General features: G+C 26.8%; 2 protein-coding genes across 4 annotated transcripts; both read left to right on the top strand.

The window, feature by feature from the left end:
* The first annotated feature begins 14,436 nt into the window (after positions 1-14,436).
* LOC135930296 (piggyBac transposable element-derived protein 3-like) lies at positions 14,437-14,793 on the top strand. The gene has a single exon (XM_065467076.1). It carries the CDS (start codon positions 14,437-14,439, stop codon positions 14,791-14,793), a length of 357 nt encoding a protein of 118 aa, XP_065323148.1.
* A 2,136-nt stretch (positions 14,794-16,929) lies between these two features.
* On the top strand, positions 16,930-21,984 carry LOC135929545 (uncharacterized). Of its 3 annotated transcripts, XM_065466175.1 has the most exons (3): positions 16,953-17,032; positions 17,076-17,134; positions 19,937-21,984. In XM_065466175.1, coding segments are annotated over exons 2-3 (1,917 nt in total). In that variant the 5' UTR covers positions 16,953-17,032; positions 17,076-17,132; the 3' UTR covers positions 21,852-21,984. The 3 variants fall into 3 exon arrangements, with proteins under 3 accessions (XP_065322249.1, XP_065322247.1, XP_065322248.1); XM_065466177.1 differs by lacking the exon at positions 17,076-17,134 and having other exon boundaries at positions 16,930-17,032; XM_065466176.1 differs by lacking the exon at positions 16,953-17,032 and having other exon boundaries at positions 17,080-17,208.
* Positions 21,985-27,845: the final 5,861 nt, after the last annotated feature.

Here is a 27,845-nt window from a genome sequence, read left to right on the forward strand (position 1 = left end):
ATGAAGTTGTATTTTGATTATAATGCATGGTTATTAACTCCTTTTAATTTAAAAACTCAATCCTCAATTTTAATAAACATAGAATTCCTATGACGAAAATTTCGGAAATATTGATGATCTAAACTAGGGCTTATTTTTCAAGCCTAACTCGGCCCAAAATTTTTAAAATTTTATCCTCCCAGGTCCAATCCTGGTTTTATTATTTGCCCAGAAAAGATCGATCCAAATTAAAATAAAATTAGTTGTCCGCCCTGCCCGAATTTGTTTAAATATTGTCAAATAGTGAGTTAATTAGACAGAATATGTCCATAGAACATAATGTTTCGGCCAACAAATGTAGTGGTTGAGACAATTTAGAGAATAAAATAAATAGTATAAATAAATTAACTACTAATACTCTATTAATTAATATAAATAGTAGTTACATAAACATAACTAAAATAAATATTAAAATAATATTTAAAAAAAATTAAAATTAAAAGATTAAAAATTATGTTCGCAAATTCATAATAATTATTAACAAGTAAAATATCCTCGATTATATATACTTTTCTATCCTATTCATTTACATCGTCTTTACTCAATATAATAATTCTTTTCTTTTTTTCTGTTTAAACAGTCGATTGGAATATTACTTTTTTTTTCTCGATTTTATTTCAAAGTAAATTTACATATTACAACAAATATAGTAATTAATATTTTCAAATATAGGTTTCCATCTTTTCACTAAACATAATCAAGTCTTTGATCATTTCTACAAACAAATATTAATATTGGGCCCGATTTGCTTGCAAAATATTAAAATATATTAATCTTATTTCAAAATTTAAACCGGACCTGGTATAAAAATTTTTAAAATGATTCTGGTGGGCCGAGTATGGGCACTTTTGCAGATCCCTATTAGTGATATAATGTTCTAAAAATACTCAACAAACAGTTTTCAGGGAGAGAGATACAATGAGATTTGAGATGTTTGAAAAATTAATTGATAGAGAATAATAACATGTGCCAGTGATATTACATCCGAATAAAATTAATTTCTCAAAATGAACAATTCTATTAGTATTTGCAATAGAAAGATTTTCTTCATGTGTACTTCATTTTATAAAGATAAAGTATATTATTGTCATTTAAGACAAAAAAGAATACTCAAATCAGATCCAATAAGTTACCCGGTCTGACCAGTTAAATTTTTGCACGGGCCGTTTAAATTTAAGGAAAAGTTAATTAGTGTATTCTAAAAGTTTTACGAAAAGCCCTCTCGTGTCTACCTCCAGGGGGAAAAAATGACTTCCTTTCTTTTTTAATTTTTTAAGTAATTATAATAATTAAAATGTAGTGCTTTTGTTGATTCATGAAATAAATCAACCATATCAAAATATCTTAAAAAATGTTGTTATAACATTTAGATTTTACAAATAAATCAAAAAAATTTACCTAATAATCAAAATGTTATGTACTTTTGTCGATTCATGGAGTTTATTATATCAACTACGTCAATATATCAACATTTTATTATATATTTAGATTTTCTTCAAGAAAAATTTACCTCTTTGAAAAAAAAAATAATTTAAAGAGAAATTGATGGGTGTTTTGGTTATAGTGTATAAAAAATTTTCATTAGGATATCTTGTGATTCATGTCCTTGCTTTAATGTGATTATAATAATTAAATGTATCTTGAATCATGTTATTTCTTAATTTTATGATATTTTATTTATGTTTTATTCCATATTAAATCAACCAAAAAAAGTCGATTCTAAACCCGACCCCTTCGATTTAAAAAAAAATTTGTATGTTGGTATTATATGAACTAATAAAAATGTAAAATTTTATTTTTAAAATAGGCTTACTTCATGAGATATGGCCATCTTTAGAAACGCGGAAATTCCAAAATACACTATATTTAATTAAAAATATCTCAAAAAGTAATTAAACTAAAAACATATATCATCAATAAATCCTTGCTTTATTAATATTTAATGTGATTGTAAAAATTAAATGTATCTGTTATTTCTTAATTTTATGATATTTTATTTACGTTGTATTCCATATTAAATTAGTGCTGTAAACATTTTAAAAAAATCGAACGCGTTCGCGTTCAACGTTCATTGACAAAATTCGAACGCGTTCACGTTCACGTTCAAATTCAAAAAAAGGAACGCGTTCAAGTTCGTGAACGCGTTCATGCGTTCAAAATTTTATGATAAATTTTTTTAAAATTTTATGATAAATTTTTTTAAAATTTAATTTAATATAAATAAATGCCTTATATTTTTCAACCCAATATATTAGCCATGGTAAAAAATAATAGTTTTATTTTGATAATATAATTATAAATACAATATAATAGAGCGATAAAAAAATAAATTTATAAAAAAAATTTCTTATTAATTTTTAATAATAATTGCTTTTCAAAATTTTCATCTGATAGGCATGAACGCTTAGCAGTTAATACAGCGTTAGCTATACTAAAAACTATTGAATTACCTTTTGATTTTAAAACAGTGAAATATTTTTGATATTTAGGCCATGGTAATTCTAATTCATCTATAATTGAATTTTGATTTTCAGAATCTGATGATGAAATATTTATATCCATGCAATTAATAAACTTTAATCTTATCTTCTCTAGCAGTAGCACGTTATGGTACGTTAATTGCAATATGAAAGAGGAAAAAGTAAAAACAGCTGATTAAAAAATATAAGACTTTTTTGTTAAAAAATTGGATTAAATATTAATTTTTCAAATAAATAAAAATATAAGACTTTTTTGTTAAAAAATGCGGTTTAATATTAATTTTTCAAATAAATAAAAATAAAAAGTGTTTTTAAAATTGAACGAACGTAAAATTGAACGCGTTCATCAAAGAAAAGGAACGCGGTCACGTTCAAAGTTTGTCAAAAAAAAAGGAACGCCGTTCATCACCTTTTTTCAAAAAAACGAACTTCGTTCACGAACGCGTTCATTTTGAACGCGTTCGTTTACAACACTATATTAAATCAACCAAAAAAGTCGATTCTCAACCACCCCTTCAATTTTTAAAAAAATTTGTATTTGGTATTATATGAACTAATAAAAATGTAAAATTTTATTTTTCAAATAGGCTTACTTCATGAGATATGGCCATCTTTAGAAACGCGAAAATTCCAAAATACACTATATTTAATTAAAAATATCTCAAAAAGTAATTAAACTATAACATATCTTAAATTTTATTACTGCCCTTTAATATTATACAAAATTTATTTTATTAAAAATAAGTCTAATACCAAAACTCAGTAATAGAAAACCGGAAATGGCCATAAAATAAAAATTTATCTGTTTTTTTCTTTCAAATTATTTTTACAGATAGACGTTATACTTCTTATCCGAAAGCAATTCATGTCAAAATTTTGCTTTATCATCAATTCGGCTTCTTATAAATCGAATGAGAGAGTATAACGATTTTTTTCAACCTTTATTCATTTAACTAAAAATTATCTCCTAATTACAAATTTTTCCTAAGTTTATTGTTAGATTAGATTTTAAATTTCATCCATTTTTTTTGATAAGATAAACCTGATCTCCGTTTTTACGAATTTGGAGAACATAGCAAATTTTGCAAACTTTGATATTTACATTTTTTTAAGCTTAAAGAATGTTTGAACATACATAACTTTAAAATATTTATATTTATTGTCATAAATTCAAATCTTTTTGATATATACCTCATATTGAGCCTTTATTAGGCCAATCATATCCTTAATCGATATAAATCGATTATAACAGCATTGAATTCCAGCATTTTTTTATTTTATCTAAATGGTGCATAAAGTTAGCCTAGGCTTCTGCTAATTCTTCTTCGAAGAATGATTATGAAATTCTTGGCGAATTTTTTAAAGAGACAAGATATTTTTTAAAAACTTTCTACCAGGAACAGATGATAGCTATCTTGTAGGAACATTTTTATGAGATTTGTCGAAATATCTTATGTATTTATAATTTCTTTAAGTTCTTTTACTTTATATGTTGATCTATTAAATTCATTATAACACTTCATCGTTATTGATTTAAAATCAAATGGTATTTCTTTATAAAATATGACGATAAAAAAAAATTTTAAATACATTTTACATTATATATAATCCTTGCTCACAAGATAAGAAACATCGATAAAATTTAGTCTAGTTTTAGGTAAATACTAGAACCCTGTCGATCCTATGTCCGATTCGACCAAGATTGAATCGATTTGATTGAAGCCATTTTCTTCTACTTGGTAGAATTCTACCTTGATCAAATGTATTCTCGGACCCAATCCGATTCAACGAGAGGTATAACGTGTTGTATCCTTAAATTGGATAAAATTTATTTTTAATTTCATTGAAATATCCTACTTCGAGATAAAATAAAAGAAAGAAAATAATTTCTGTTAAGAACTAGAATCTTTGGGAAAAAAATTCTCCATTCATAAGACAGGTAGATAAGTTTTTTATTGTTAAATCGTAAAATCACTTTTTTTTCAAATAGAAGAAGAAATTTCTTAGATGATCTTATAAATTTACATGATACGTAAAAGCGTTTTCATCCTCTGGTTGTGGATACAACAGAGCTACCCTAGGTTTTCCTCAAAAATCCATCAAACTGCATAGTTAATTAGGGGGAGAAAATGAGGAGCCCTTCACATGTTTGTATGCAAGCCGCTGGCACTTGTACGCACAACAATCCGAGAGCTGTTGTTTAAACTTCTTTAAGCTAATGACAAAAAGATTTGGGCAAAACAAAAGTAAATACCCGAATCTTATAAAATTAGAAAATAAAGGAGGGTTTTATCAATTTTAACGAAATGAAAGCAAAAAAAGATATTTAGTATTCTAAAACAAAAATTCAATGTTTCTATTTTGTGCTTTCCGGGCCTAAATTTTTACCTGGGCCCAGCCGTAAAATTTTTTTTAAAAACAATTCCGGGCCGGGCCGAAGAAATTTTTTCGCGCGCCGTGTAAATGATACCTCTGCAGGTCTTTGAATTAAAAGAAACATTATCTCTTCTGTTCCCCCTTATCATTTAACCCTAAATTCATTAAAAAAAATTTAAAAAAATTACCTAACAAAGACTTTTAAAGAAAACGGGGTAAGTTTGATGAATTTCGGGAGAAATTTAGTGAAAATTTTTTTCTTAAGTTTCTTTGATTATATAATATTATTATAATATATGTCGTATTGGGATATGGAATCATGTGGGATTCGAAATCTCAACGTGGGGATTCAAGGAAATCTTTATTCTGAATCTCCATGGAAAAAAATAAAATAATTTAATTACTTTTTCTTCCTTTGCGGCTGGCACCATATAATTAAAAGAATAAAGGATTTAAAAAGAGAATTTTAAAAAAGTAAATAGTATAAAATTAAGGCATATAATGAATGAAAAGGGATGAGGTTAAGACTTTTTTGTTTTAAAAAATATCAATATATTTATAAAAAATCCGAATTATTGCAACAAATTTCGTTGAACATTTAAGCAGCGACGGTTACGGTTCAGTATGTAAAAATTTATAATGGTTACATTTTGGTTACGGTTCTTGAGAAGAAATTTATAAAGGTTCGGTTCGGTTCGGTTCAACTAATTATAAAGGTTTAGTTCATAATTTTTTTTTTATTGGAACCATCTTCTAATTTATTTATATTATGAGCATCTATGAATTATATATATAAAAAATATATAAGATTCAAAATAACTGAACTTAGCCCTTTCTACAGAAACTTACTGAACCGGTTTAACCCTTTTTCCTAAAGGTTCTTTTTACTCCTTCAAAAAATAATTATATTCGGTTACGGAAAAATAAATTTTTTAAAAAAAAATATTTAAGGGAATTCGGAATCTTTTTTTAAAAAAAACAATTAAATTATATTTTATTGCCGCCTGGCTGGCACCGTAAAATTTTATTTTTTAGAGATATTTAATATGATTACTTTTACGCTTTAAAAATATTTTTTGGTTTTAAAAATTTCAAAATAAGGGATTTAAAAAAAAAGTAAATAGTATAAAATTAAGGCATATTATAATGAATGAAAAGGGATGAGGTTAAGACTTTTTTGTTTTAAAAATATTAATAAATATATTTATAAAAAAATTGTAGAACATTTAAGCAGGGACAATTACGGTTCAATATGTAAAAAATTATAATGGTTACGTTTTGGTTACGGTTCTTTTATAAAATAATTTAATTTAAAATTTATTCACACTCATGTCGTGACCAGGGTTGCCATGTCTCCCCCCATCAGTGGGAGTCTCCCACAATTTTTTAGTTTACCCACATACATCTCACTCCCACAAAACTCCCACAATTAGAAATCTCCCACAAAAAGCTCCCACAATTTTTTAATTTCTCCCACAATTTTTTTTTTAGCATTTTAATGTTTTTAATATATAAATAATAATTTTGAGAGACAGTATTTGATTATTTTTATATTTTTAAAATAAATTTTAAATATTTATTCGAAAAATATGTCTAGTTCTTTTATTTTATTTTTCCGCTCTAAAATATATTTTTTATAAAATTCTCCAATTCTCCACTCGACATTTTCAAAATTTTTGTGTTAGAAAGAATAGAAGTTAGAACAGTATGTATAATTATTATAAATATATTTTAAATTACTTAATATATTTTATATCGTTATCTAGAATTGCAGTGCTCCACTCGACATTTTCAAAATTTTTGTGTCAGAAGAATATAACTTTTAGAAGTGGATATTATATCCCATATACCAAACAGATTTAAGTAATAAAATGTTCTATTTTGCTAAAAAAAAATTTCGAGGATGAAATTTCAGAAGCATATTTGGGATTAGTTTCACATGTAGGAAATCTACTTCATGTAGTTAATATTCAGTTGCAATCAGAAGATTCTTTATTGATAAAGATTCACAAAATCATGCTACAGCTCTGTTCATCTCTACAGTTAAAAATAGATAATAAATTTTATGCCGCTATTGCTAAAAATATCATATTAAAATGTTCAAATATTACTATAATTAACGTATTTTTAAATGAAGCAAATATTTTTATTAAGACAATTTTGGAATATTTACAATCAAGATTTGATTTTAATAACTCTATTTACAAGTGTATAAATATTATGACATTGGAACAGAAACATCATTTGATGATTTTTGTAATTTAATAAATATATTAAAATTACCGATAGAAATTGAAGCCTCGTTTGAAGAGATTGTAATTTTTTCCATTTTTTATGATTCGCCAGAATACTTAAAATTAGATGGTCTAATAGCAGAGGAGAAATGGGTGGAATTTTTTCGTAATAACGATAAATCCCCATGCTTGGAAAAAATTTGCGAGTATGTTTTCTCCTTACCTCATTTTAATGCCTCATCGGAGCGCATTTTTAGCCTGATGAGGACTGCCTGGAGAAAGGAGAGAAATCGAATTGCTTTAACAACATTAGAGACCGAGTTAATGGTTAAACAAAATTATAAAATGTCATGCCAGGAATTTTATAAATATCTTAATAACGACGGTAAACGTTTAGTTCCATTATTTAAATCTCAAATAAAATATAATTAACTATAACTATTTGACTTTCTATATTTTATGAAATCTTATTTATACATTTGCATAAAATTAAATAAATTTATTTTTTACATTGTAAAATTAATATTTTGAATATTTTGGCAAATCATAAAAATAAAAAAGCATTACAATCTCCTCCAACATGACATCATATTAAATCTTATTAATAATTATCCGATAATAGTCATAATATTCTTACTTTGGTATTTCTGCAGCATAACTTAGTGATCCTTTATTAAATTATATTCTTCTGATTGCAACTGCATATTAACAGCATATAGTAGATTTCCTATATGTAAAATTCCTAAATATACTTCTGCCATTTATTTTTGAAAATTTTTTTCAAAATATTAGAACAGCTTTTATAATATATATATTTTTTAAAGGTTTGTAAAATTTTAAAATTCTACAATGGCGCGTATTAGGAGGAACCTGTCAACCAACATTATGCTGACTCAATTCTGTAAATACACTCTGGTTTTTGCCAAATTCACTGAGGAATTATCAGATCAAAAAGCTGCCATGCAATTTATTGGTAATGCCAAATCTGCCATATTTACCATTATATATGGTTAGCTATGTCTTTGGATATTTCATATCTGGAGAAATTTTTTTTAATAGTTTTATTGAAATGACATTAATTTTGTTGAAATAGGGGAGGATCAAGGGAAATGTTTTGATATCTCCTTATTAGATGCATCTGTTAGAATTGCATATGTTTGCACATCTTTCAAATCGTCAGGAATTGACCTTCTGGATTTATATCCTAAAACATTGATGATAGCCTTGCTCATTTGTGTTCTACAAAGTATACTTTTCATTTATATTAGTCGTTAAATATTATGGGGAAAGATTCTACCAACATTGTGATGTTAAGTATCTCTCTGAATGTTGTACTGCATGATAGGTATTTACCATTTCCGCAACTGTAGTTGCATCTGTATTATTTCTTATTTTTGAAGAATTTTGCAATAGATGTTGATAGACTGCCCTGTACTGATTTATGCTTTGAAGATTTTTGATTCCTCAAATTATCATATTCCCTTCCCCCATTGTATTAACTAAATACTGTAGAACAACTTCCCCGCTCTGATTATAATTATTTTTTACATTGTAAATTTAAAATTGTTTGTTTTTTTATAAAATCTTATTTATACATTAACATTAGCATAAAATATATTTTTTTACATTGTAAAATTACAATTTTTTTATAAAATTTTATCTTGTTTACATCTTTTGTATTTAAAAAAGATCGTTGGTTATTATTTTTAAACAAAATTAATATATTATAATAAATCAATATGTTATTTTAATAATAAAGATAGTATTTAAGAAATTTTGTGTCGTACAATAATTACCTATTTTGAAAAATAGTTGCGTATTTTATTTTGGAAAATAGTTACCTATTTTATTTTGAAAAAGAGTTGGATATTTTATTTTGAAAAATAGTTGGCTATTTTATTTTGAAAAATAGTTGGCTATTTTATTTTGAAAAATAGTTGGCTATTTTATTTTGAAAAATAGTTGGCTATTTTATTTTGAAAAATAGTTGGCTATTTTATTTTGAAAAATAGTTGGCTATTTTATTTTGAAAAATAGTTGGCTATTTTATTTTGAAAAATAGTTGGCTATTTTATTTTGAAAAATAATTACCTATTTTATTTTGGAAAATAGATTCGATTTTATATTTATAAAAAATAATAAGCGGATAACTAAGTCAATTCTAAATCCCGGCCGCAGGCCGGTCCTTTGCAGGCCTTCGGCCCGTAAATTTTTTTTTTATAGCAATTTTCATATTTCTCCCACAATTTTTATATTACTCCCACAAAATACCGAATTTCTCCCACAATTTGAAAATTTTGACCTGGCAACCCTGGTCGTGACCCACCGTGGTGTAATTTCACGGCCCGCGCCCACCTCTAATCATAATTATTTAATTGATTAGATAAAAAAAAATTATTGATAAAATGGTTAAATTATTAAGAAATCGATTTTTCATGGTATTAAGAAGTCTTGGCAGTATATGATGTAGTAAGAATTTATCATCTCTTATATTATGCCATGTGCAATTATTAAATAAGCATTTGTATTATTTTGGTTAATATTTTTAGGCATATTTTGAAATTGGTAAAATAATTTTATGACAAGAAATCAACCCCTTATTTACTAAACATCGACCAAAATTTATTAAAATGTAATAAGAAACCCCATTTATTATTGAATTTAATATGTATACGGAATCACGAGGTCGAGTCCTATATCATAAACCAGAAATCACTTGGTTATGGAAGTAAAACAATAAAAGAATTAAATAAAAATTTTTTAAAGTACCCCCATTCAAATTTTTAGAAGCAATTGCTTCGGATCCTTACCTTTGTTGGGGCCACTGGTCCCCGTGTTGGGTTCACTCGTTCCTAAAAAAAATTCCATAAAAATAACTTTTGAAAAAAGTATTAGTTATATATTTTTTGAAATTTAAAACTACTATAAAAATATTAAGCCCGGCCCGGGGGGAACCCGATTAGTTTAAATAAAATTAGGCCCGACGAACTCGGGCTGGGTACGGGCCGGACCTAACTTTGCAGATCTCTACTATACATAGTATGTATTGACTGGCCAGAAAAACAACTTTCACATAATCTCATTTAGCTCATAAAGTATTATACATAAAGCTTTGATTCAAATTTTATTTTAAAGATTAATATTTAGGCTACACATTGATATAAAATTTGTTTGGTTAAACATAAATTTTAACACCTTTTTTCAAAAAAAGCAAAAACATGGCAATTCATGGCACATTTCCCCTAATTAAATATCGATAGCGATTTTCCATGAAATTAGGGAAATGTAGATTATACTTTTAACGATTAGGGAAATAGGAGATATTAAATAAAAATATTTATTTATATATTCACACATAAACCGTCACTTTTTTTATTATTTACCAATGAGGAAAATTATGTGAATGCCATATATATCGCTACTAAAATAGCAAATGTTTCAAACAAAAATCGCGTTTTCAAATTGTTCATAATATTATTAATAGTCCATGTTCAAAAAATGTTGGCCATAAAATTACATGGAAAAATAGTTGTGCTACCAATAATATTGGGAATAGTATTTCCAATATTTTAAATACGGCTCCTTCTTTTATTTCATATTTAAATGATCGTGGGCGTCAAAACATTATTTATTCTCAAATAAGGAGAAAACAACTTTAAATTAGGTGATCACGTATTATTACCTATCCATAAAATTTTCTTTAAAAATTAGCCTCAGCTTAAATTCTGCATATAATATAAGTAGAATATAATTTTTTTTATTGAAAATACTAATAGTAGTGTGTATAAGATATTGACTAGAAAATAATTAAATTAACAAGTTTTTTTTAACTTCTTATCAAATACAAAAATATTTTCGATAATTATAATGTGATTTTTAATTTTCGTGAGAATGTTGCCAATTCATCAAGAATTTCGTTTGTAAAATATTTTCGATAATTATAATGTGATTTTTAATTTTCGTGAGAATGTTGCCAATTCATCAAGAATTTCGTTTGTCGTTGGAACCAAATCTCTGTGGATATTTAACAAAGCTAACCCATTTAGCCGAGATTCAGTACTTCATAAATATGTTTTCAACCTTTTCAAGTTGGAAAAAGTCCTTTCATTCGTACATAGTTATAATAGGCAAACATGCAAGAATATAAAACAACTTCAAAATATCAGGAAATTGAGCCAAAGTTTCTTTACACCGATTGAGCGCATCAATAGCATGCTCAGGTAAAATAGCTAAACATAGTAAATATTTATACCACAATTTGAATTCACTGATTAAATTAATTACAGTATTAATCTCATAGGAATAAAATTTTCCTAAATATTTAATTTTACCAATAGTGGCATTAGAAAACGAAGAAGGATCTTTGGGTAATAAAACTTGAAGATTGCTAAAGATTTGTTTTTTATCTAAAAACTGTACTTTTATTTGCGATAAAAAAGTATCTAAGAATGAGATGAAAATGGATATTTTATAATATTCTTCAGTTGAGCCAATATTTAATTTACATCTCAATAATGGCCTAGGTGCTAGACAATGTTTAATTATTGTTATATCATAAAATTTAGCCTTCGATTCAACGTCTTGATAAATATTATGGAAATATTTATCTACATTCATTTTTATTGTATCTACCTGTTCATATATATTTTCTGCCAAATCAATAACCTGAACCAAATCTAAATTTAGTTTTTGTAAATTTCTACAAAGTAGTGAGCTAAAAATAATTTATTGATGCAACTAGCAAGCAGCAATGATAAACTCTGATTGATCAATTGAATTCAATAATGATATCGCTTCTGACGACACATTATTTTTTTTCATGCTCAGCTTTATTTAACTTTTGTATTTCTATTTCTTCTGTTCTACAAAATGGAAGTAAAAATGAAAAATATTTAAAAAATAGATATTTATTAATAATTAAAATATTATAAAAAATACTTATTAATTCTAACTCACTAATAATTTTGAATTTTATAAAATAAATATAAATATATATAATAATAAAATAAATTATCGTTTGATCTCAATCTCTTTGACTAAATATGTTTCCATTTTATTAATATTTTTGAATAATATGTTGGAAAATTGATATTCAAATACTTGTAAACTTTTGATTGAAGGGGGGGGGGTAAGGAGGGGGGGGGGGGTAAGGGAGAGGGGGGAGAGGGAGGGAAGGGGGTAAGGGAGGGGGGGGTAAAATTTTTATTAGCTAAAATGATATTTATGAAAACAGTCAAATTTACGATGGGAATGGGAATTTCCCCCTTTTTCCCCCAGAGGTTGCGCGCCTGATACCGATATAATTATCATTTACCCAAGGACATCCTCATTTAATTTATAATTTAGCAACTTTAAAATATAAATTTTATTTTACCCTTTTGTGCCAAAAAATTTCAAAAATGTTAAAAAATAACGAATATAACAACACATTAATAGTATAGTATCTTAAAAAGATCATATTATGAAAATAACATAAAAAAGTCTACTATAAATATTTAAAAATAAATTATTTAGAAAAAACCACTGCTTTTAATATACATAAAAAATAGATAATTTTAGAAAAAGATAAAAAAAAAACTATAAAAGATTTCATTTCATTTCACACCTAGCTTTGATTTATAAATATTATGATAATTTAAACAATAAAATTATTCTATGCGTATCATTATTAATAAATAAAAATGATTTTCAATTTATTATGGCCTAAAAAAACCAATGGATTAGATAGGAAGCCCCTTGAAGTGGTCTATGCCACAATTTATAATTATAATAATGGCACAAATAAAATTATTTTTTATTTGACAAAAATTTAGGCTAAGTCGATTAACAACACTATGTATATATTTTATATATTTTGCTTTTCGCGCAAATTTTTTAACTTTAACTTATAATATTATAAATGAATCTTAATATAGAACCCTTTATTATTACATATGACTACTAATCAGTTACATAGTAAATTTTCTGACCTATTTTACCGCGTAAATTATTTTGGCGCGAAAATTTATATTGTGTCTTATAAGTTTCCTTTTATATAAAAATCAATTTTTTAAATAGAAATTCTTATATTTATTTAAAGTACAAGTATTTAATGTCAGCTGTTCCCTATATTTCAAAATTGACATTTTTTCTAATTTTTAATTACATTTTTTTAATATTAAACTTTGATATTATTTTTCAAAAAAATATGAACCAGATAACTAAAATATTCCTATATTCTTTTCCGTTTTTATATTTAAAAAAAAATTAATTAAAAATATTTTAATCGATAATATATGTACGTTACATATAAGACACTAAAATGATTTCTTCATCTGATTATTCTTCTGATGATAGCTTAATAGAAGATGACCACGATAATGAGGATGATAATTCAACATTTTTAGATAATTTTACTATTATAAGAGATATATTATGGATGAAAAAAAATTTAAATATCCCTAAAAATTATCTAAAATTAAATGGAAAGTCCACTTTATCCAGCGAGATACTGGCTTTACATACTCCCTATCAATGTTCACCATATTTTTTGAATGATAATTTCCTAGATTTAGTAGTTATCGAATCAACCAAATATGCAGCAATAAAAAATATTAACAAACCTATAAATATTTCTATAATGGAGTTAAGGAAATTCATTGGAATTAATATTCTCATCCAATTACCGTCCATAAGAGACTATTGAAAAGATGTAATTGGCAATGATCTTATAAAAAAGTCTATGACTATCACTAAATTTGAAAGCATTAGATCCATTCTTCATTTTAATGACAATAATAATTCTATAGCAAAAGGTCAACCAGGCCATAATAGGCTTATAAAAGTAGACTCAATTGTGAAACATTTTCAAAATTAGGTTTCGTACAATTCCTAAAGATGCTTATCAATCGATGAGCAAATTTGCTCAACCAAAACTCGTATACATTTAAAACAATACATGCCAATGAAACCTCACAAATGGGGCTTTAAATTCTTCATTTTATGCGGTGTATCAGGATTTGCCTATGATTTTGAGTTATATTTTGGGCAGGAAAATGATTATGAAAAAAGACCAACAACAGAACCAGATTTAGGAGCGTCTAGCAATATTGTTGTACGTCTAAGCCGAACAATACCTATAAATCAAAATTTTAAGCTATATTTTGATAATTACTACACCTCAATAAACCATTTGATATATTTGGCAAAAAGAAGCGTAATAAATATATTATATATTTAATTTTTCAAGTATATTTATAGGTATATACAGTCTTGGTACTGTAAGGAGGAGTAGGATCCCAAATTGTAAGCTTCCTACAGAGATCGAAATGGAAAAAGAGATCAGAGGGTCATCCTTTGAACACATGGCAAATATTGAAGGGATAGATATAACATCCTTAGTGTGGAAAGATAATAAAACGGTAACCTTTTTGTCAACATTGTACGGGAAATTACCCCAGAGTCATATTGAACGATATTACCGCAAAACCAAGAAAAGACTAAATATAGCTTGTCCCATGCTTGTCAAACAATATAACAAACATATGGGAGGGGTTGATTTATTAGACAGCAATATTGGAAGATATCATAATACAACCAGATCTAAAAAGTGGTATATAACAGTCTTCCAACACCTTTTTGATATGGCAGTTGTAAATTCCTGGTTATTATATCGACGTATTTAAGGTGAGAAAGCCAAATCAGATGACAATTCTGTTTTTTCTCTATCAGAATTTTGCCAAGAAGTAGCCACAACAATGTGTCACGTTGAAGCTACAATAGAATTGAAACGCGAACGTCCTTCTTCTATGGTCGAAAATCTAATAGAAGGTGATTATTTATTTATTATTGTATTATATTTTCATTTAGATAAAAAAAAGAAGGGGGCTTAAGTCTTTCGTACCGTCTACAGATATTCGCACGGATCAAATTTGACATTTCCCAGAGTGGACGAATAATCGTCAAAGGTGCAAAAATCCACTATGTAAAGGTGTTACACATGTAAAATTCTCGAAATGTCAATGTGCACTACGTTTCCATGCAAATAAAAACTGTTTTATTTTAGTTCATACCAATATATAAAATACAATAAATTGCTTGTTAATTACAATTTATGACTTATATGTAACATACATTATTATGGTCAAAATAAAAAAAAATAGAAAAATATTTCTGATCAATTATCGATTAATATGTCAAAGGGAATACCCGAGATTTTTTTCTAACTTATTGCAAACATCGGTTAAATTGGGTATGACTAAAATACGCGTCTCCGAAAACTACGCGTCCCTACGCGTCCCCGGTCAAACGGGTTTAATTTATATAATATTAATAAAAAATCTTATTTAGCTTTATAAGATGAGTCAAAAAATGTTTTTTATGATTTAAAAAAAAAATGATAACTTAGTAAAATTTAAAAAAAATTTTTTTTACATCAAAAAACTACGCGTCCCCGGTCAAGATACATTTTTTTTTAAAAAATAAAAGCAGATTCATATTTAGATCATTAAATGAATATAGAAAATGTTTTTAACGATTTAATAAAAAAATGATAACTTAGTAAAATTTTTAAAAAATTATTTTTTAAAATTAAAAAACTACGCGTCCCCGGTCAAGATACATTTTTTTTTTAAAAATAAAAGCAGATTCATATTTAGCTCATTAAATGGATACAGAAAATGTTTTTGTTGATTTTAAAAAAAAAGTGGTTACTTAGTAAAATTTTGAAAAAACACTTTTTTTCTTCATTTTTTGACTAAAATACGCGTCCTTACGCGTCCCCTGGTCAAGATAGATTATTTTTATAAAAATGAATATAGAATCGGGTATAGTTTTTCAAGGAGATTACGAAAATGGTATTTATAATTTTTTATTAAAAAAAAATTAATTTTCGAAAAAAATTTTTCTTGACTAAACTACGCGTGCCCGGTTAAGATACATTTTCTTAAAAAAAATAAAAGCAGATTAATATTTAGCTCATTAAATGGATACAGAAAATGTGTTTTTTTATTTTTAAAAAAAGTTATAACTTAGTAAAATTTAAAAAAACCCTTTTTTTTAAAAAAATTATAAATACCATTTTCGGATCCTTGAAAAACTATACACGATTCTATATTCATTTTTATAAAAATAATCTATCTTGACCGGGGACGCGTAGGGACGCGTAGTTTAGTCAAAAAATGAAAAAAAAGTGTTTTTTCATAATTTTACTAAGTTACCACTTTTTTTTAAAATAAGAAAAAATATTTTCTATATCCATTTAATGAGCTAAATATGAATCTGCTTTTATTTTTTTTAAAAAAATGTATCTTGACCGGGGACGCGTAGGGACGCGTAGTTTTTTTAAGTAAAAAATTAGTATTTTAAATATTTTACTAAGTTACCACTTATTTTTTAAATCAAAAAAAACATTTTCTGTATCCATTTAATGAGCTAAATATGAATCTGCTTTTATTTTTTTTAAAAAATGTATCTTGACCGGGGACGCGTAGGGACGCGTTGGGACGCGTAGTTTTTTAATTTAAAAAAATAATTTTTTAATAATTTTACTAAATTATCATTTTATTAAATCTTAAAAAACATTTTCTATATTCATTTAATGAGCTAAATATGAATCTACTTTTATTTAAAAAAAAAAATTGTATCTTGACCGGGGAAGCGGACGCGTAGTTTTTTGATGTAAAAAAAAATTTTTTTTTAATTTTACTAAGTTATCATTTTTTTTAAAATCATAAAAAACATTTTTTAACTCATCTTATAAAGCTAAATAAGATTTTTTATTAATATTATATAAATTAAACCCGTTTGACCGGGGACGCGTAGGGACGCGTAGGGACGCGTAGTTTTCGGGGACGCGTATTTTAGTCATGCCCGTTAAATTAAGTGTTACAACTATTTCAACCATTTTTAAAATTTTGAAATCAAGTAAAATAATTTAACGAACCTTAATATAGATATTTAAATTAAGAGTTTCAACTATATCAACTATAGTTTTAAAATTTTGATAGCTGGACAGAGCATACTTATGTAACATACTTATTTCAATCATTTAATTTACATTGAATAAAAACTTTATGATTTATCCATTACTAACATTGAAGGTAGAAAATATATACTTTGTTAACATATTTTATTTAATGCTTTCTAAATACTATATATATGCTTTACTCTCCATTAGCAACATATGAGAGGCTATCATATTACAAATATATTTTTTAAATTATTTTCTGAAGGTTCCAGCAAATATATATACTCACAACTAAGTTTAAATTATTTAGAGGATTGTAATCTTTTTGATAAAAATTTCATAATATCTCAAAAATATTTCTTTGTATCAAAATTTTTTCACAATTTTGCTTTTTTTAACCTAATTAAAGCATCTGATACCCCTAATATCTATCTTCTTTTCATAGAGTGGCCTTATAGTTTTTATATATATATAAAAAGTGTTATGTTTATAAGATAACCTGTCAAGAATGATGGGAAATAGTAAATTTCCCTTTTATTTGATGATGGGTAATCAGAAATGTCTCCTATATTATTTGATAATGGATGAATCATAAATTAACCTATTTTATGAGGTGTGAATCAGAAATTTATCATTGTTTTGATGAGAGCTCATTTAAATTTCTTTATATTATTTTTATAGGATATATTAATGAAGTATATAATGTTAGTACCTTCAATTTGAACAAATAATTGGAATATGTGAATCAATTCATATGCCGCCTAGTGAGAATTTAGTTAATTCCTAACACAGCCATTTCTTGACCCAGACCAGTTTCAATATTATACTAAAGTTGTCTGGTCTAGCCCAATTTTTAAATTTTTTTAAATACAAGATCCAAACATATGTTGTTGAACTTAAATAAATAACAATTTATGATCTTGGGTAGTGGTTAAATTAAAGCACTATATTTTATTGATCAAATATATATACAATTCATTTTTTTGTACAGCCTGGCCCAAAAAAATTCTCAGATGTATGGTCTTGGGACTGGTATTGCAGACCACTATACATAATATCTTAGAATGTCTTTATATGTACACAATATTAAATTATTTATAAATGTATTTTAATAAATTTATAATTTATAACCTAATAATTTAATTTTGCTAGATTAAGGTTTTGTAGGTCAAATTAATATATTTCAAAGACCTGCATACCAGGCCCTAAGCCCAGGTCCATGGGCTGGCCCATATTTTAATTTTTTTTGTTTATATAAAACTAAAAAAAATAAATAAATTTTAGAAAGGGGTAATTTCTTTTAATGTGAAAATCTAGGCATATGTTTTTTCCCACTTTTTTTATTGGTGATTTGTATTGTATAATTAATATCATTCATTGTTAGATTATCTACAGGGCATTGTTTCCAACTTTGTATTTTAAGATTTTTGATATAATATATTTGTCGTATTTAAAATATGAAATCCATTGGGGATAATCATTCATTAAAAAAAATTTTTTTTTTAAACTCGGGACAGGCCTGTAAGGGGTAAATGTAGGTCCTACACATTATTTTTAGACGATTACTTTCTTACTAATATGGAGTTTTTTAGTGTGTGAAGGTAAAAGTTCATTGGATAAATATTATATACTAGCTGTAGCTGTGTTAACCCGTCAAGAATGATCTAGAATAACACATTTATCTTTTATTTGACGTTCTTGACAAATTATAGTATTATAAAAGGTGAAATTAGATTCTACTTCACGAAACTTAGAAGAAAATTCAACTTCTATTTAAACTAAATGGATTTGATAATTAACTAAATTATTATAAAATTTTTCGAATTTCCTGTTGTCAGGATCTTCAATCGATTTCTTTGTTTGGTAAGAATATTACCCCAAATCGACCTATTATTTTTAGAAGAAGAAGAAGAACTAAAATTTGTTAGTAAAATGTAGTGTTGTTAAATGGCATGACCCGATTTTTGAAAACGACCCCATTACGATTTTAGTCCAAATAATAATACGTAAGATTCGAGATTTGGAAAATATAGGTCCAAACCTTTCTGATATCTATGTGCAAAATCTCCAGGCTTACATAATATACTTTTGGGTAAAATCAGGCCATTTTAGAAAATCGACCAAATCGAGCTCTTTAATAACATTGGTAAAATGTCGCTTAGCAAAGCCCAATGGAATCTGAATGTTTCGAATTTACTGCTTTCCACATAATTTACTATCAAACTGGCCACTTTTACTTCTGAAATTTATGATATCCCTTAAAATATTTTGATCATCACCACCTTGTAAAATGCCTAATTCTTATATTATATCACAAACTTGATTAATTTCATTACTAGTAAGACGCTCCCCTTGATATTGGGGAAACAGCATTGTTATTACGTGTATTTATATCGTTTTTTCTTTTTTTCAAACATATTTTTTTTATTTTTCTTCAGTTTTTTTAGAGTATTTTGACCAAGTCAAATACTCCTTCTGTCAATTGACTGAATTTGACCGGTTAATTGACCGACTTGCCAGCCCTGGTTATTACTATATAGTACATAACAAAGTCAGTATCGTTTTATTATATTTTTCAAAATGTTAAAATTTTATTCTTATTTTCTCTGCAAAAATTTAAATCTAAGGAAATCAATTATTTTTTTAAAAAAATTGGCCTTTTTGTAGTGTCTATATAGCGTTTCATGTTATGCGCTTATATGCATTTAAGATTTAAAATTTTTTAAACTAGTTCCAAAATATTTATGGGTCTCTAAGTTAATAGATTCTGAAAGTAGATAGAGAAGATAAGAAATATCACTATTTTTCAATGTAATCAAATAAATGTTAAGTAAATTAATTTTCACTATTTTTATTCTAAGGATAATGGCAACTCAGTTCTCAATTTCTAACGATGTTGTAAGCTCGGCAGAACTAGATATATACGTTAATAATTTACTAACTTCCTTGGACTTTCGAGCTGTAACCGGACATTTCACTAGAGAACGTCCAACGAGTCAAGTAGATTTAAGTAAGTATACAAAATGTACCATTCCATCCAGAATTGCCATTTATTATGATGGATATTCAGTTGATCGTCCAAAAATTCGGCCTTTCCTACCATCCTTCACTAATTATCCTGATTCACAACTCATGATATTAAAAGGATCATTTAATCTGACTCTTATAGATTCCGAAACTGCTCTATATTCAAATTTGAATACAATCATTATTGCGGAAGGTCATCCATCATTATTGATTTATGTGGACAGATTTTTGGATGATAAACATTCTATTGTTTGGAAATACCCCAAACAGACATTTCTTAAAAATCTATGGCCTGTAATTGGTGTTGACTTGCTCAGTAAACCGACATATTTGTTGATTGGTAATATTACAGAAATCACAACTTTGGCTTACACGAAAAATGCACCCTGGCTATCAAAAGTTGTATCCGTACTTTATCTATTGTTCCCATATGTAAGAAATGCGTTCGAGAACTTATTTGTGCTCATACCTATGAGAGACTTCCAAACAATTTTTGAGGTGGCGCCAGTAAACGCTAATGCTGCATTTCTAGCTAACATTGAAAAGAAAATTCAATTGATGATTGCGTTGAGTTTATTAACTTTTGCTTATAAACATGAAAATAAACTCTCAAGCCAATTATTTCTTCTTATCAAAGCAGCTTTATCTGGAACGAATTACTCAAAACTCACCCAACAGGATATTGATGTAGCACTCAGAGAATTTGGATTTAAACCTGATTTGAATCTTAAAATAATTGATGTAGTAATAGGACATGTTATCGCAGTTGATAAGACGAGGAAATATAATCCATTAGTCAAATACGTTGACACATTAACTCCCTCCATGCTTTATGAAGATCCAAGTTTTAACGTTTGGACCATTAAGATATTTGAACAAGCAAAAATGATATATTTCAATCATCATGGCCAAACTATCCGATTAGGGGTCAGTGTAGTAAATGCGTTAGATATAGATGAAAAAACATTGCCACTCGAATGGCAAATTGAAATAAAGTATCTTAAATCAATAGAGCGGTCATTATCAGAATCACCTTATATTGGATTACAACATTATCTCCCTGAAAAATTTAGAGTTGCAAGAGCTCCAAGAATGTGCCTTTTTGGAGTCTTATTTCTTGAATCTTGTTTTGGATCAGAGGGAAAGTCTAAATTTCAACATTATAAAAAATCTCTCTATGATCACATCCCTTCAGGAGAAAAATCTCTTTTCCCTACATTATTGGATACTTTTCTTCCGATGCAAGATAATAACGTAATCGCCTGTATTATAAAAGCACTTGGTATAAGGAGAGCACAGCAATTAATGGCCACACTATCTAAAGAAAAAACTGAAGCTATTTATTGCGCACTTCATCAAGAAGCTAAAGATAAAAACATTCCTGACCATGAAATGGGTCAATGGTATATCCATACAAAATCTGCCACAAGATTGGATACAATGACAGGAACAGTTAAAGAACTAAACAAAAAAGTGGATGAATATTTAGAGGAAAAACTATTGCATCATCGAATGAAACTAGAAAAAGAACCGAGTGCAGAAAAGCGGAGTATTATGATTAAACAATTATCGAAATGGGAGGAAGGTATAAGAGAGAATATCTCACACATAGAAACGATAGATAAACAACAACTTTTTACCAAGTCATTGATTATTCCTTCGCCAAATTTGTTACCGCCAACCTTGGAAACCCCACAGATTGTACGAGGAAACCAAGCAGACTTATTAACTATTCCCCCTAGTGGATAAACATTATTCTATTTTATAAGTCATTTAAAATGATGGTGATTAATAATTTATATTATATAGCATTATTTTGTTTATATATTAGAATTTTTACCGATATCAATATTGCACTTTTATTTTAAGTACGATACCAATAGCTTAGATTACTTTTTTTATAATATTTCTATTTTTGATACTTTTATCTCTTATTTGTTAATCATTTTTACAATTAAATAAAGATGGTCTATTTTTTATTCCCTTTTTATAAGTTTCCTAAGTATTTTATACTATAACCAAAAAAGGCTTTCTCTCTTTACAAAAAATGACTGAATTCAAATATTAATAAGAAATATTTTAATGAAATCTATTTTCTTTTTAAATTTCTTTTAAATAATGCACAAATTATTATGAGATTTCATAATATCTTCAAGAAAATTGTCTTTATATCGCGAAATTGGCAGCGGCTCTGATCGAGCCGGTTAAGAAAACTTACTGCCTAAGCCGAGTTAAAGCTCCTTATATACGAGTGTGGCAATATATTCTATAATTTTGTCTAAAATTGTCTACTAAATTTGGCACTGTCGCCTCTCAACTATCGTTTGCTGCTGATTTTGGATAATCAAATAGTTGCTATAAAACAAGGTAATCATATTCATAATGTTTTACGATAATTCGCCATTTTCCACAGTCATACATTGGGTAGGAGTTGATATCATCTTTTATATAAAATTGATAAATCGAGATTTTAGCCAAAAAATATTACCTAAGCTTTGGGATATCGTTAAAAGTGGGGTCAAATTGTACCACCTACAGGCAAAATTTCAATTAAATTATTTAAAAAATAGATTAATTAGGCTAAACTTATAGGAAATTTAATTTTTTGCCGCGATTCAGATATTCAAAAGATAAATTGATGTAAGAATTTGACCACAAATCTTTTTAAATTTGGAAATAGGATTTTGTCTCTTTTATTTTTCATAATTATTTTAATGTTTATACTATACAATGACAATGGTGGCTAAATAATAAATTATTAAAAATAATTAACGAAACACAAAATATAAGGATCAAATATTTTTGAACTGCGTTCTCAGATCCTATAGCCTTGTTTGAGATTCTAATCGAGTGTATTACTTAAAAAGTTGGTTTGCGAAAAACAATCTATTTTGCTTAACGAAAGTTTATATTACTAATATTTTAGGGAGAGTAAGGCGGGGAAGGGTTGGGGGAGGGGGAGTGCGAAATTTTTTTTATTAGGAATATGAATAAATTCTTTATATTATATTTTAAAAATAATATATAAATTTCCATCAATCTTTCATTACTTCGTTTTCTTTGCGCTCTATTTTTTGAAAAGATTTCATTCGCCTATCGATGATTCCTTTTCTATATTTTGGTATATAGTCTCTGAATCCAATCTGATATCGAAGATTCATTAATATATATGAACATTAAATTTGGAGCCTGATCGATCCACCTATTTTCACCGATACAATCCTATTATTAGCTCAAAAACCTATCCCGATATTTTTTATTCTAATCCACCTTTGAACCAAGAAATAAAATCCATATTTTTTATGCAGAAAATATAAAGCATTTAATTTTAATATTTTTTATTTCTGTAACTGTTGGAACATGATTTATATTCAATTTTATAAGCTTATATTTTTATTACCATTAATGCATAGTGTGCTTTATAAGGAACGTTTAAAATATATTAAAATAATAGTGATTTTAATTTACCTATTTTTAAAAAATTGAAATTCCCTGTGTGATAACTTTTATTTTACAAAATTTTAAATGTTGAAACTAATGCTGTAAGGAAACGTAGTTACCAACAGCGTTACTTTTTTGAGGAAAAAGAACGCCATTCGTTTCTTGTATGGTAACAAGTAACTCATTTCCTTTTTTGTTTGATTACCGGTAAGAAAAACGTTCGTTACTTTAAATTTTTTCTTTGATTACCGGTAAGAAAAACATTCGTTACTTTAAATTTTTTTCTTAAAAAAATATTTTATGATATATATTTTTTTAATTTTATAAATAATTTAAGCCGAGTTTTTAATTTTTAGATTATTCACCAAAGTTCTTCATTTATTTCATTTTTGTTGTTGAATTTTATAGACAAGATTGTTAATCTAAATGATTCAAAATCAATCAGGTATATTAATTTATATTACTCAAATTTTTATTTTAATAGTTGTTTTCTTATGCGGAACTTAATTTTCCTACCTTTATTTTTAACATTTGGATACTCCTTTAGTAACTTAAAATCCGTAAATGGTGGAAGAATTAATATATTTAATTTTATTAATGTTTTTTCTTCCCCCTGAAAGATATTTATATTGCTTTGTCTAACCATATTGTTCTTTTGGCTCCATTGATTTTAGGATCAGTATTTGTCCTGAATTCCCTTCCCAACCTCATTGAATTTTTCACCGATTCTTTTCGGAGAGTCATTACACTTAGAGAAAGTTCGCTTAGATCGCTTTAAGGAAAACGGCTTTCAGAATTTCAATGACTCAACGAAAAAGCTTGCTTAGGAATCGGAAATGAGTTTAGTAGAGCAGTGCTTTCCCCTCAATAACATTAATTCGTAGACGGAAATTCCAAAAATAATTTACTTACGAAGAAGATGAAACGCATATACATGATCCTCAAACAGAATATGAGATATAGTTTTTCAATGCTAAACTAGATCGAGCGAGAAATTCGTTGGAAGAACCTTTCCAGCAATTAATGCTTTTTAAAATCATTTTAGATTATTGTTGTATATGCCAGAATTGATAAATGCGCCTGAAAGAGAGCTAAAGGAAAAATGTCGTCAATTAAATAGATTAGGATAGTGTTTGCAACGGTCCATTCTCGTCCGGTCTGGTCCCTTTTTTCTAAAATAAGACCGGACCGATGGATCGTTAAGTCAAATGAGACGGGACCGTGGGACTATCGGTCGGTTCGATCCCATCTAATTTTTTTTATTAAGATACAAAAGTTTATTTAGCATTAAATTTATTTCAATATTTTTAATTATATCAAAATCATCTTTATTATATTATACAATACATGCCTAATATTACAAAAGAATATTAAAATACAAATTTATTGAATACAATTTAAATCAATTTGATTTACATAAATAATTAGTTATATATATATTTCGATAGATTTGATTATAAATTATATATAAATAAATATTTTAATTATCTTCTAAAAAATCAAAAATTATTCCATTTTTAATCCAAGATTCAAGTGTCATCATAGATTGAACCATCTTCGGATTCATTCTATTTCGTTTTTTTTGTTATTTTATCACTAGCTTTGGAAAATATCCGTTCACATGCTGTGGGAGATAGTCCATAGCTATTTTGGCTAGAATTGGAAATTGATATTGATTCCCTTCCCACCATCTAGTATGATAGAATTTATCGGATATAAAATATCAGATAAATAGCTTCCAATTTCATTATCATCTTTCTCTGCTGATGTCCCAGTTCCCATGAGCCTATCCCTGGCTATTCTCTCCCTCAAGGATATTTCCATAAATAATAATGATCAATAAAATTAATAAATATTTTTATATACTTTGTTTGACTTTATGACACTTGATAAAGTGCTTTATAGTAAACTTCTATCTTCTTTAATCGGTCTTTGGTTGGACCGGACCATAGGACCGTGTTGTGGGACCGGACCATCCCATGGGACCCAAAAGCATAATGGGACAGACTTGGACCGAACCGGACCGTCGGTCCGATCGGACCATTGCAAACACTAGATTAGGACACGTTAGAAAGCAATATTAATCCGCAAGATATACTAATTGAAATTAAAATTTTTAGTGAATATATTAAACAGTCATTCCATAAAAACTTCATTGGAATTTTACGCTATATGAAAATTAATAGGCTAAATGAATCCTTCAAACATTTCCATTGTATTAAGGATTATCTTAACCATTCCAACTACTGTGATCCGTAGAACGCGCACAGGACCGACTTGTTAATATCTCTTTAATTTAAATGGAAAATGATATCCACTCATCATTAGATTATACGAGATAATATCCATTTTTATATATAAAAAGGCTAGGAGGATAAATAAATTTGCGATATTATATTTAAATATTATATTCATTTTTATAATGTGCGATACTCATTTATGATTATAATTTAATATAAGATAAAAAAATTGTGTTTTTTTTATCGAAATTAACTATTATGTTTTGATAAATTAGGAAACTGTCTAAGTTAGGCAATAATTTTAACCCCAATAGTGTCCGATTTAAACTTACAAGTACTGGGCCGTGCTAAGATATTTTTGGCGCTCCGGATCTAATAAAAATTTGGCGACTCTAGAAAGTCTAATTTATCGAAGGGCCTAGCAAAAAATTTTCCAAGTCAAGATTAGCAACGAAAAGGAAATTCAAGTTAGCAAAAAAAATCTAACTCCTAGTTTTTTTCTTTTAAAAATTATAATAAGCTGTAATCTATGTTTTCCTCCATCGTTTTGGACATAATAAAAATCTTGCAATAATAATAAGCGCTTAAAGAGAACCCAGCCGACAGCCGGATAAGAGCAGGATCACGGCAAACCAGTGAAACATCGGGAGTCGGCCCTTATTCAATGAAAAATTTCCTATTATCCTCTAGAACATTTTTTTAAATGATTTTTATTTTATTATAAAAATCGTGATTAAAAAATCCAGCAATTTAATTTAAAAAAATATATTTATTATACATTAATGTATTTTTTAAAAAAATGCTGATTTTTGCTAACCCAAGTTTATATATAGTATAAATTTATATATCCAGAAATTTTTTTTAATTATATATAATTATAATGTAGTGTAGGATAAAATTGCTACATAAAATTTTATTAATGTAAATATAAATTATAGAATCATGTTTTTTAGCCTCGCCAACCACGTCTTCTGTAATGCGATCTACGGTAACCTCCATATCCTCCTCGTCTTTAATTTTCAAAATAAATTTTATTTAATAATTACAAAAGTGTAGGATAAACTAATATTATTGTTATTTAGAATTAATAAAAAATAAAATTTTTCAATTAAATTATTTTAAACTCTCTTTCATAGCCATAATATATAAATAATTCATTTTTGTTGATTTTATTCAAGATTTTTAATTATAAATCTTGATATTTTGAGAAAAATTATTAATAACTTATAAGCTAAAGTCAAATCGATTCTAATATTATTTTAAAAAATTAAGATATTATACTTCTTAATTTTAAATTAATTAAATTTTTATCAGTGTTTTAAGAAAATACTATTCATACTTGAATTTATAAAATAATATATAATGACCTATATCCATAACCCCCGCCGTATCTTCTACCATGTGGCCAGGATAGAGCAGCTGGAAAAAACTCGCCAATGTTCGATAAACTATTAGGTCTTAATAATATAAGGTTGAATGTCCATGTTGCATCTTTATAACCCAAAAGAATAATCTATAAGAAGAAAAAAAATCTAAAGATTAAAAGAATAAAGATTTGATATTAAACTTGCAAGGCTATAATCCAATTAAGCAGTTTCATGGTTTAAAAAGATTTATATAAAAAACGAGAATGACCCAAGTGTTGTTTCAAAGGTTATTTTATACGTATTGTATTTGTTTACAAAAACTAGTTGAAACTTGTACTTTTATAAAGATACAATAAACATTGCTATTACACTTTATTTTATTTTTTAAATATTTATCCACTTCAAACTTTAGTTTAAAATATGGTATGGCAAATATTAATAATAATTTTATTTATGTCGTCATTCGTGTAATTTTTTTTAATGGTCCGAATTTTTTTATTAATTCTTATTTTACAACATAGTATAATCCATTATAAAATAGTTGTTGGTCTCTCAGTCCAAAATAAAGATTTTATCTTTTATAATATTATTCATCGCTGAATATAACATGGATCATTCTAATAGGTTCCAGCTTTTGTTCCTTTATCCATATTTTTTCTTTTGGGCCTCTGGAACTAAAAATACACAAATTTTTT

Source organism: Gordionus sp. m RMFG-2023, chromosome 5, assembly GCF_954871325.1.
Source record: "Gordionus sp. m RMFG-2023 chromosome 5, tfGorSpeb1-WG-v2, whole genome shotgun sequence".
In the NCBI taxonomy this organism is placed as follows: domain Eukaryota; kingdom Metazoa; phylum Nematomorpha; class Gordioida; order Chordodea; family Parachordodidae; genus Gordionus; species Gordionus sp. m RMFG-2023.

Excerpts from the sequence above, each read along its gene's own strand:
- LOC135930296 (XM_065467076.1), top strand. The coding sequence starts at position 14,437 with ATGGAAAAAGAGATCAGAGGGTCATCCTTTGAACACATGGCAAATATT.